This window comes from Lactuca saligna, chromosome 2 (assembly GCF_052625555.1).
Source record: "Lactuca saligna cultivar CGN05327 chromosome 2, ASM5262555v1, whole genome shotgun sequence".
Taxonomy (NCBI): domain Eukaryota; kingdom Viridiplantae; phylum Streptophyta; class Magnoliopsida; order Asterales; family Asteraceae; genus Lactuca; species Lactuca saligna.
The window spans coordinates 8189800-8201989 of record NC_136418.1 but is presented as its reverse complement, the minus strand read 5'-3'; the positions used below and the strand labels follow the sequence as shown (position 1 = coordinate 8201989).

At 31.5% G+C, this 12190-nt stretch overlaps 2 protein-coding genes across 2 annotated transcripts; both read left to right on the top strand.

Annotated features, from left to right (window-relative positions):
* Positions 1 to 1897: 1897 nt before the first annotated feature.
* On the top strand, positions 1898 to 3837 carry LOC145030651 (expansin-A11-like). The gene is made up of 3 exons (XM_078979036.1): positions 1898 to 2060; positions 2445 to 2763; positions 3244 to 3837. Exons 1-3 carry the CDS (start codon positions 1928 to 1930, stop codon positions 3548 to 3550), a joined length of 759 nt encoding a protein of 252 aa, XP_078835162.1. The 5' UTR covers positions 1898 to 1927; the 3' UTR covers positions 3551 to 3837.
* Positions 3838 to 6398: 2561 nt separating this feature from the next.
* LOC145030650 (la-related protein 1C-like) lies at positions 6399 to 11979 on the top strand. Its single transcript, XM_078979035.1, has 6 exons — positions 6399 to 7081; positions 7250 to 7832; positions 8957 to 9113; positions 9203 to 9293; positions 10158 to 10229; positions 11357 to 11979. Exons 1-6 carry the CDS (start codon positions 6614 to 6616, stop codon positions 11546 to 11548), a joined length of 1563 nt encoding a protein of 520 aa, XP_078835161.1. The 5' UTR covers positions 6399 to 6613; the 3' UTR covers positions 11549 to 11979.
* Positions 11980 to 12190: the final 211 nt, after the last annotated feature.

Genomic DNA, 12190 nt, shown 5'->3' with positions numbered 1-12190 from the left:
TGGTGGATGTACCACCACCGCACCTTGCGGTATGCCAACCTGGCACTGCGGTGGGTGGGACCATACCCACAGGTCCTTTCTTGTATGGTGCCCATTTACCGTGGGATATAATTAGATAAAATTCAAGCGTTTCCTCTCTTCCATCTTTTTAAGTTAAACACTGTATGTTTTTTAATGCAAGAATTATAAGGAAGCCAAGCAATATGTATTTTTATTAATTTAAAAAAAAAAATAGTAAGTGGTCGTTTTCTATCATGAGGGGTGAGGAAAAATAGAAGGAAATGACGTGATGATCAATTGACTGGAAAACAATAATAATGAGCACCCTTAGTCATAGTAAATACATAATTAAAGTTTACCTTCTATTAATCGACACCAAACATCTAAGTTTGCCTTCTATTGATCGACAAAAAAACATCTATATGTATTTATATCATTTTTTTTATAACCAATAACTCAAACTAATTAAAAAACCAATATACTATTCGTAAATCTTTTTTTTTACACAAAGACATCTATCATGGCTTTTTGTATGATGTCATCGAAAGTTTAAAATAGATGCAAATTCTTCAATATTTAATAAAATATAGCATTTTTAAATCACTTTCTAATAGAGTTCAAATATTGTAATAATATACTTTTCCTTATCAAGTTTATCGTATTGTGTATTTATAAGTACGAGACAATAATGTACTATGTATCAATCAAACCCGGCCTAATGTTCCAATCCGTACCAAAATTTGTTTTTAACATTTTTGACTTGTTACTAAACTCGTTTCACCATACATAAGACTAAAACATGTACTTTATATTTTTATAATATAATAAATCTTAAATTAGTACATGTATCAAATAATAGAACTTAGACAGGGAAGTTATGGCACCTCAAAAAGCATATGCATTAATATTAATAAATTCAACCAAAGATTTTGAGGATTTTTGCACGATTCAGCTTTAAAGATTTAATTAATTTCAAATCAACTGAAATAGCAATAAAAGGCTATTAGCAATTTAGCAATAACCTAATGTATCAATTCTTTCCATAGACTGTAAACAAATTTACATTGCGTTTTTTGTTTAGTCTTTATTGCATCAAGTGTGTTTCTATAGTTGCTCTTTTCAATTGATTTCTCTTCTCTCTCGCATTTGAATAGTAATCTTTTAAGTAGGTTTGATTTTTTTTTTTCCACAGATTTTGATTTATTTACAAGAGAAAATTCAATTGGTGTTTTGTTATATTAACTAATTTTTAGTTTCATATGGACCACAATTAACTTTCATCCTAGCTCTACCACTCTCAATATAAATATGTACAATGTGGCTCGAATGACAAAACCAAAAAACTAAATCAATTAGAGTTCATTTTGCAATTAACTTGATCCGAAACCAAAACCACCGAGGTCTTTTGCTTATTTTATATTTCAAATTTAAAAACTATTATTTTAACTTGTATTTTTTAAATTCTAAAACACCAAATTTGCTATCAAGTTCAATAGGTATTTTTAGCATGATTTTCTTAGTGGAGCTAATCCGTAATATTTTTTTTTTCATATACAACAATTTATATTCTAAATGGTTTTACAATATCCAAATTGTATAATACTTTAAAACATAACCTGTTGTATACAAACAAAAAAAAATATTATGCAATGATCCCTTTGTTTTCTTAGAAGTTTAGTGATTTTTTTCAAGATTCAAATCTATGACAGGATCCCAACATTTCATCAAAATAATTTTAATGATATTTATAATCTAAAAATAAATTATTTTACACTATGGTTACATGTGAAGATGTTCCATAGTTGATACACTTGCCATTAATTTAGCATCTTCCCAATCGCGATCCTGTAAATCCATAAATGCCATACATTTCCTCTCAAATTTCTTCATTCCTCACATTTTTCTTCACTTTATTTGCAAACCAAAAATGGCAAAAACCAACATTTTGTTGTTATATATTTTCTGTTACCTTTTTGTTGACATTGATGCCTTGACTGCTTCAGGGTGGAGTAAAGGTCATGCCACGTTTTATGGAGGCAGCGATGCTTCAGGAACAATGGGTAATGTGTTCTTATCATTTGTCTTTCTGTTAGTCATCAATTTTCTCTTGTAGTTCAAGAAACTTGATGCAAAACATTATTAAAAATGTGTTTCAAAAAATAGTAAAAACTTGAAATATTATTGCATATATATAGGCATTTACACCTTTGTAAAAAGTAGTACTACATTGTAAAATGCGTCTCACTTTTCACATGAAGCAACTATAAATGAATATCATTAAGTTAAAGTTCATAATCGTACGTAATGCATTTCTTCTACTCTTAATAATACAAACCCTAGTTAAAAATCCTGAATTTACAGCCATTGTGTAGAGTTTTTTCGTCACTAATGCATATTGTAGAATCCATGAAGCACAAATGTTGATTATATTCCCTTGGTTGCAGGTGGAGCATGTGGCTATGGTGACTTGCACTTAGCCGGATATGGTACAAGAACTGCTGCATTGAGTACATCTCTTTTCAACAAGGGCAAAGCGTGTGGCCAATGCTACAAGATTGTATGCGATCGCAAGGTTGACTCAAGGTGGTGCAAGAAGGGCTCGGTTACTATTACCGCAACGAACTTTTGCCCACCGAATTATGCTCTACCGAATAATGCTGGAGGGTGGTGTAACCCGCCTCTCCAGCATTTCGATATGGCTCAGCCTGCTTGGGAGAAAATTGGAATCTATAAGGCTGGAATCATTCCTGTTATCTTTCAAAGGTATTTTTTCTCGTGCTTTATACTGTATGAATCGGTGATTGATTATGCAGTCAAACAAAACATATCGAGTAATAGGTCTAACATATAATGTTTGACATTTGTTACACTTTTTTTGGTTATTTTCTTAAATTTTGTAAGTAGTTAAGATTGCAAAAAATTATTATCATCACAAGATTTAATTGCTAACATTTATTGGATGCGTTACATAGAATAGTCAATAGTAAAAGAAACATGTTGCATTTGCATGCAACTTACAATTATACAATTCTTTTACTAAATCAAAATTGAAGATTGTGGATAGTATACTCTCGGGAGGTCTTAAACCTAAATGGTTTCTTAAATATTGCCCATTTGAGAGATTATAAACAAAATATAATATAAACTAATATGTTACTTTTTAAAAAATATAGTAAAATTGTTTATCGACATGGGCATGAGGAATTTTAAGTTTCTAATTGTGTTTTGTGTTGTGGGTTTTAGGGTACCATGTAACAGACATGGTGGAGTTCGGTTTGCCATGAATGGGAGAGACTATTTTGAGCTTGTTTTGATTACAAATGTTGGTGGGGCCGGGTCGATTCAATCGGTGCGGGTGAAGGGGTCGAGAACCGGTTATACATCCATGTCAAGCAATTGGGGGTCTAATTGGCAATCAAATTCGTATTTGAACGGCCAATCTCTTTCGTTCATGGTCACAACAACAGATGGTGTGACAAAAACTTTTTCAGACATCGTTCCTGCAAATTGGAGATTTGGTCAAACTTACTCAAGTCGAGTACAATTTTAAATTATATTTATCTGAAGGTTTAAGTTTTAGGATTTCAAGGAGCGGTATGCATGTTCTCTGTAAGGAAGCAATCCATTCGTTTTTTCTCAAGACAATTATGTTATGAAAATATTATATATAGGAGAATAACGAGTTTTCCTACCAAAACAAGGAAACTCATGTACACTCAAATGTGTGTGGCAATGCCAAAAATTTAAAACTTATATTGTACAAGATGTTACATGTATTCTTCAAGGAAACAATGATTATCACTAGAAAAAAAATCCGAAAAAAGTATTCATATGTAATCATTCATCTTGTTAATGATGTAAAACATGTTGTTTTCTATATTGTACCTTTCTTTTTTTGTTTTTTTTTTAAACCGCTTTGACAACATTTTGTAAGGTAATAGTGGTACAACAAAGTAAGAGGTAGTTTGGACAAAAACCCAATAATTTAGTGCTGAGTTATTAAGAGAAGAACCATTTAAGAGGTCTAAATGTTGTCTCATAAGGATGATGAACAAATCTACTAAATGAGCAAATTATTATTATTTTGCCCTTTTAACAAAAAAGCAACTCCAAATACATATAAAACAATATATTATTAATTAAACTTTTTGACAAAAAATTACACAAATAACATCGTTTTGATTATATATATATATATATATATATATATATATATATATATATATATATATATATATAATCTTGCAAATACTAAATAAATAACAAAAATAACACCTCAAATAACTATCATACTATAAAATTCCAACACATATCATGGTTGAATACATGCAATATGATATTGAGATATTTTTCCATGAATCGATATCCTACTCATTAATCAATATAACGATCTTCCGAATATGATATTGTTTTATTTAGAAAATTCCTAAATTATAGTAGACTAATCATGGATAAATATTAGTAAATATACAAGATTAAGAGAATTGTCTTTGATAGTTAGGTTCAAATTGATCAAAGCTACATAATCAGTTTTTACATTCTTACAATAGTTTCGATGACATCATGTGTTAAGTTGATTATTTTTACTTTCTCACAATAATTTTGATGGCACCTTATATTTAGCTTAAGCTAACTTAGTTATGTGACGATGTTTCCTTTATTTAAACCCGTTCATTTTTCCTTTTTGTAAACTAAACATTGAATGATCAACATAAATCCAATAATGTTGGATGTTAAACTTAAATCCACAAAATATTTTTATCTAATTCCATAATATGGTAAAAAAATGGAGATATTATAAATGCATTCACATTGTTAATGACTTCACTGATGATATATATATATATATATATATATTTCAGACCTCAACATCCCTTATTAGAAAAATAGAAGTAAAATCTATTTTTCCAAAATATTTAATATATGGACTAGCAAGCTAATATATACACAAGGCTGAATTTGAAGAGTTGTCAGGTGTGCAACCACATATGGTATATATCATGAAGGGAGTCAAACTTTGTTTACGTACTAGAAACATAGGAATCAACAATGGTTGAATACCTCAAATAACTATCATACTATAAAATTCCAACACATATCATGGTTGAATACATGCAATCTGATATTCAGATATTTTCCATGAATCGATATCCTACTCATTAATCAATATAACGATCTTCCGAATATGATATTGTTTTATTTAGAAAATTCCTAAATTATAGTAGACTAATCATGGATAAATATTAGTAAATATACAAGATTAAGAGAATGTATTTGATAGTTAGGTTCAAATTGATCAAAGCTATATAATCATTTTTTACGTTCTTACAATAATTTCGATGACATCATGTGTTTAGTTGATTATTTTTACGTTCTCACAATAATTTTGATGTCACCTTGTATTTAGCTTAAGCTAACTTAGTTATGTGACAATGTTTCCTTTATTTCAACCCGTTCATTTTTCCTTTTCGCAAACTAAACAATGATCAACATGAATCCAATAATGTTGGATGTTAAACTTAAATCCAAAGAATATTTTTATCTAATTCCATAATATCGTAAAAAAATGGAGATAATATAAAGGCATTCACGTTGTTAATGACTTCATTGATGATATATTTTTTTTTCAGACCTCAACATCCCTTATTAGAAAAATAGAACCTTTTACACGTATTATTTATAAAAGTAAAATCTATTTTTCTAAAATCTTTAATATATGGATTAGCAAGCTAATATATACAGAATGCTGAATTTGAGGAGTTGTCAAATGTGCAACCACATATGACCTACATGATGAAGGGGGGTCAAAAATTTTGTTTACCTACTAGAAACATATGAATCAACAATGGACATGCCCTTGAAAACTCGTCATTAAAGGCCAACAATGACATATCAGCAACGAAATCCGGGAGGGACTTAGTGACCGAATTACCTTTTTGAAAACACATTGCAATTAATGAATTTTGTCGCAGTTCCTTGGTTATTTATAAATAAACAATTTTTGCAGTTTTAATCCTAGTCACTGATATAATTAGGTATGACCTATCTTATATATTTAAGAGTCCACTCTTACTATTTTCACATAATCTTTAAAAAAACGTACCACCCTACACATACAACAACATCATCAAGAGAAATTCATTCATTAAATTTCTAAACTTTGCAACATGGGCCTATATTGCAGATGCAACTCTTGTAATGGTTATGAATGATGTTGATAGTTTCATAGATATGAAAGTCTAGTGAACAATTAAGAATGAAAAGAATTTATTTGATTTTCTCATATTCCCAAAATACCATTTTGTTTCCGAAAAATGTTTCCATACAATATAGTGGTATTGTTATTATAGAGGCAAATGAGATTTGTAAAAAGCCCAGTCAGAAGAGTGAATGGGCCTTATAGTTTATAGATTCCCAAAGCCCTGGGCAAACCCCTCCCTTTCGCGTTCACTTTCCGATCATTCCCTTGTGGTGGCTGTAGCAGTCGACGACGGCTCGATCACTCACTTTTGCAAACCCTAATTAGATTAATGTAAAGTTTCTTCAAATTCCATCTTCTCTTCAATCCAACCGACCCTCATTGTTGCAATTTGATAAAAAATCTACAAACAGAATGACGTCCGATTCGTCCCCTTCCGCGGAAGGAACTAGCGGCAGCGGTGCTAACAGTTATTCGCAGCGGAACTGTTTACCATCTCCGTGGGCTCAAGTCGTTCGTGGAGGTGGTGAGCCGGACCCGGTTGCTCCGCGTTCGCCGTCTGCATCGCAATCGTCTGTTTTGCCGGAGCAAAACCTTGTGGTTTCCGATCAGTTGACGGTAACGGAGCCGCAGCAGGCGGCGGCTGTGGAAACGCTTCTGGAGGCGTCTGAGGGTAGTAGTAACGGCAATGCGAGTGGTTTAAAGAAGTCGGCTTGGAACAAACCCTCGCCAAACGGCGTCGTTGAGGGGAGTAGTACGCCTGTCATGGGCGCTGCTTCCTGGCCAGCGCTCTCGGAATTGACTCGAGCGTTACCGAAATCGACGACTTTCACGTCGGAGACATCTAAACCTACATCTGATGGATCCGTCACTGTCTCTCAGGTTCGATTATGTTGCTTGATTTTTTACTTATAAAATCAAATACATATTTCATCGTGAAACTGCTATTTTCGTCACAATCAATACTAATACTTCCAAATTCAGGAAAAAAAATAGTTGCTCACATTTTGTTCGAGTTCATGATTGTTTATAGTTCTTGCTTTTCTACAGGCACCTGTAATTTCACATCAGCCGCAGAGACCTGTTAGACCTAATGCAAGCCATCACGCTAATCAAAACCATGTCAACCCTGTCCGGCAAAGATCAATGAAACGAGGTGGAAGTTCAGGGGGTGGCTACAATCGACCACCACCACCTCCTCCACCACAACCACCAACACCACCACCCATGCCACGTTTTCCTCTTTATGACATGTCATATCGTGGTTATGTACCAGCTGTGTTGGATACTTCAGTAAGAGAGCAATCACCCTATAATGGCAACAGTTTTGCTCCAAGACCTATGGGTCACTCAAATGCCATGAATGATCATCATTCATCAAATAGGAGGAGGAATAACTTTGGTCCTCGTCCTCGTGGTGATGGAGGACCTTTTCTTAACAATGGCCATGGAGGTAGGCGAGATCACCATGATCGTGATTGGAGGGGTCCTCAAAATCATGCTGCTATACAACCTCCAATGGCTCCACCACCTCCACCTCCTCCTAGGGGTTATATGCAACAAGCTCACCTGGGTCCTGCTCCTTTTATTGCTCCCCAGCCTATAAGACCATATGGACCCCCCATGGGTTATGGTGAGTTCATATTGTGATGCACATTTTATAAGTGATTATTACAACTTCAAGTTGCATGCTCTGCTTCTGGTTATATGATTAAACATAAAACAAGGATTAACAACTATAATATGACCTAAATGAGAGGTAACTTGTCACAAAATGACCCCCTTTTGAAAAAAAGTATCACAAAATGACCACTTGTTTTGCAAATTGGGCTTTGAGAAATTACTTTCATTTGCAAACTATCTTTGATGACTATTCCAATGAATCTTGACCACTTTTTTTCTTTTTTTGAATATGCATGTTTGTTTCTCTTTTGCCAAATTGTTCTTATTTCACAAAATTGCTCTTATGCTGAGAAATAGTTTCACGAAATGACAAATGTTTACCTAAAGTGGTCATTTTGTAACATGACATCCCCATTTTGGTCATTTTAATGTTTTAATCTGAGTTTTAAATAGGTGGTAAATGCAATAAATAACAATGTAGTTTCATTTATTTGTATATTATAGCATTGTACATTGTTCTTATATGATTATAGCATTATGCTTTCAGTTTTTTATTTTTTATTAGGAGATTATATTTTGAAAATCTTGTCCAATTTTGGCATTGTCATCTGCTTTCTATCTGGATGACATTGCTATAATTGTGTTGATTTTTCAAATTAGTATGTTTGATTGAGAAGAAATAAAAGTAGGATGCAATAATGAACAATTTAATGAATGTACATTGATATTTCTTGCACATAACCCTTTGAATCAATAATTCATTTTGATGGTGGACTCAATGGAATTTGTGATTCAAGATTAATTAAATTTACTTTGCGTTGCTAAATCTACAGTTAATTAATACTTTTTGATTGTTCATCATGAATTAATCACTTTCAAAATGCACATCCAAACACTTTAATTTTATCATCGAATGAATGAGCGTTGTAATACTATCCTTTCAGATTAATTTCTATTGTAGTTTTTTTTTTTATTGATCTGTTGTTATCTTTATTTATATCCATAACATATCATTGATTGTAATCAAATAATGTTAAAGGTATATGCTGTATTGACATATATATCTTGATGAAAAATTCTTTTATTTATAATTTATTTATTTATTTATTTATTTATTTTTTTTTTTTTTTTTAGAAATGGCAGCACCATTTGTGTATGTGTCCTCACTACCTACAGAGGCTTACAGGAATGCACCCATTCTCCCTCGTGCTCCTCCACCTCCTATGTTTATCCCTCTTGTGGACACACCTTTACCTGTTAAGATCCTACAACAGATTGAATATTATTTCAGGTATTTTATCTTCGTTCATATATATATATATATGTATGTATGTATGTATGTATATATTGGCTTAATAATGCAATTCTTTTTTATCACAGTGAAGAAAATCTGAAGAAAGATGATTATTTGAAGTCAAACATGGATGAAGAAGGTTGGGTGCCACTCAGTTTAATAGCTGGATTTCGAAGAGTAAGTAATTTTTATTTATTTTATTATTTATTTGAGTAAATTACACGAATGGTCCCTATAGTTTAGGGTAATTTGCGCGTTTGGTCCCTAATGTTTGTTTCTGTTACGCGCTTGGTCCCTGTCTTACCTAAAAAAACTATTTTGCCATTGATTTTTTAATTTATATAAATAAATACACCCCCAACCCCCACTTTCCTTATTTACCCCATCATTTTTCCCTATTTGAATCATAGTCTTTTTAGGTAAGACGGGGACCAAAAGTGTAACAAAACAAACAGTAGGGAGCAAGCGCGTAACAAAAACAAACAGTACGGACTTTCAGAGTTAAAAAAAATAAGTTAGGGACCAACCATGCAAATTACCCCAAACCATAGGGACCATTCGTGTAGTTTACTTTATTTATTTATTGTGGAGTAAGTTATAAAAGTAGTTGAATGGAAAATGATGTTTGTTAGTGTGTATACATAAAGAGTGTTTTTTTAACTGGATGAACTGTATGAATATGACTAAATGACTATTTTAACCTCCTGTTTAAAAGCCATGTTGATGTTAAAAGTTATAATGTTTTAAATGTGATTTTGAAATTAATTTTTTTTATGTTATATCATAAAGTAATTTGAAAAATTATGTATATTGTATGTACTATAGTTAAAAAAACGTATAAACTATTAAAATTTGAAAACTAAAACTTTTGATTTTTTTTTTTAACTTCACTTCGTATGTGTGTGTGTGTATTTCTGCTTGTTATTCTTAAATGTTTTATACTTTTATTCTAATTTGTAAATGCTTTTCATGTTTTTTTCTCAATTTGATCCACAGTATTTTTTTTTTTGTGTGTGTGTGTGTGTGTGTGTGATTTTTCAGGTTCAAAGTTTAACAAGCGACATTCAACTAATCTTAAATTCCTTGAGAGACTCTACTGTTATTGAAGTTCAGGTATCTTCTATATGCATATGTCTAAATCATATACTTCTATCGATTAATTAGTAAAAATATACAAATAAAAAGCACTTACACACACACACACACTATAATAGATAAATTATTGTTATATTATTTATATATTTAGGGCATAATACATATCAGTACTTGTATTTTCACCTATTTATCAATTTACCCACTTGACTATCTTTTTATTGATTAAACCATTATACTTTTTAACCACAAAAAAAACCAATTTTCTTGTTTACAAAGTTCTGAAAAAAGTAAATTACAAAAAAGCTCATGTACTTCCATCAATTTATCATTTTAGTCCATGGACTATTACTCATTATGATTATTATATAATAGTTCACTTCAGTGGCTAAATCGCTAAAAAAATAATACTTCATTAGCTAAGTTGATATAAAGGTCAAACTTTGGGCTTTTCTTTTGAGATTTTTTAAGTGGTATAATGACTACTTTTGGAACAAAAATTGCAAAAATCAGTTATACTTGTAGACCATAAATAGTAATTTAACTTTGAATAGGGACCAAAAACGTTAAAAAAACCTCAAATAAGGACCAAATTTGCAAGAAAACGTTTTAAAACCAATGTTGCAAAAATCAGTTATATTCACCTAGCATATAATTTACTTAAAAGAGAAAAATGGTTTATTATTATTACATATTGTGATTATATAGAAGTACAAGTGCTTTTTCAATATTTGTATATACCCTAATACATCCATTTTTAAATAGATACCGATATATTATTATTACTTTATTACTACATTTTAGTCTCTGATTATAGCTGATTTTTACAATTTTGGTCCCAAATTTATTCTTGTAACATTTTTGGCCCCTGTTCCAATTACAAAAACTGTTTTTGGTCCTCAAGGCATTGTTGATTTTTGCAAATCTTGTCCACATGTTGTTTTTAATTAGAACAGGGACCCAAAAAGCGTTACAAAAACTCATAAAATTAAAAAAATCAAGTATGTCCAGGGATTAAAATGCAATTCCCTCTTATAATAGGGCCTCAAAAATGTTAAAAAAACCTCTTATAATAGTATCAATTCCCTCTTGATACTAATGGACATTTCTATACAAAACTCTTGGACCATTGGTTTATTACATTTCAGGGTGAAAGCATTAGAAGTCGCAGAGATTGGCAAAAGTATGCAAAAGGCCCACTTCTAGAAGCTTCTTTACAGAACCTCACTTTAACCGAATCGACACCTGGCGAAACAAGCACCAGCAGTTCAGATCCTGCGCATGCAGCCTCACCGAATGGCGATCAGTCTTGGATGCCAAATTCAAATCAAGACCTTTGATTAAACCCAGATTTTGAAGTAAATAATATGATGATGAGTGGTTGGATGATGATCAAGTCAAGTGTTTTATGGGGTTCGTTGATTGTATAGATATTGGAAGCCAAATTTTGAGGTTGTGAGAGGATGGGAATTGGATTGGTGTTTTTTTGATGAAGATTTGGATGGGATGTGTTTGGATTTGGATTTAACTTGGATTTTTACCTCCTTTTTTTTTTTTTTTTTTTTTTTTTGGGTTTCGGAACCATATAATGACTTTGAATTTATAGATTCTTGATATACCTAGACTTGTTTTTTGTGATTTTGGTAGAATGTTTTATGGTTTTACCTTTTAATTTCTGGGATTGTTTTTTAGATTTGTAGATGTTGATTTTTATTCTTTTCGGTGTGTTTAAATATTTGGTAAATTATATAAAAACCATTATATTTTGATCGTTTTGTATTTTATCACTATATTATTCATTTATCAAATAAAGCAACCCATGTTGTAAGTTTTTTTATGCCGATCATTTTGACTTGACGTTTTAATGGTCTTCTATAGATGCAAAAAGATTATTTTTCTCTTTTTGGTGTTAGTTGTTTGGATTTCTGAAAAGGTATTTTTCAAGATGTGTCTTTTCGGTCCAACTTTATTTAGTAGATAAT

Excerpts from the sequence above, each read along its gene's own strand:
- LOC145030651 (XM_078979036.1), top strand. The coding sequence starts at position 1,928 with ATGGCAAAAACCAACATTTTGTTGTTATATATTTTCTGTTACCTTTTT. Across the intron at positions 2,061-2,444 it reads CGATGCTTCAGGAACAATGG|GTGGAGCATGTGGCTATGGT; the intron begins GTAATGTGTTCT and ends CCTTGGTTGCAG. Across the intron at positions 2,764-3,243 it reads ATTCCTGTTATCTTTCAAAG|GGTACCATGTAACAGACATG; the intron begins GTATTTTTTCTC and ends TGTGGGTTTTAG.
- LOC145030650 (XM_078979035.1), top strand. The coding sequence starts at position 6,614 with ATGACGTCCGATTCGTCCCCTTCCGCGGAAGGAACTAGCGGCAGCGGT. Across the intron at positions 7,833-8,956 it reads TGGACCCCCCATGGGTTATG|AAATGGCAGCACCATTTGTG; the intron begins GTGAGTTCATAT and ends TTTTTTTTTTAG. Across the intron at positions 9,294-10,157 it reads TAATAGCTGGATTTCGAAGA|GTTCAAAGTTTAACAAGCGA; the intron begins GTAAGTAATTTT and ends GTGATTTTTCAG.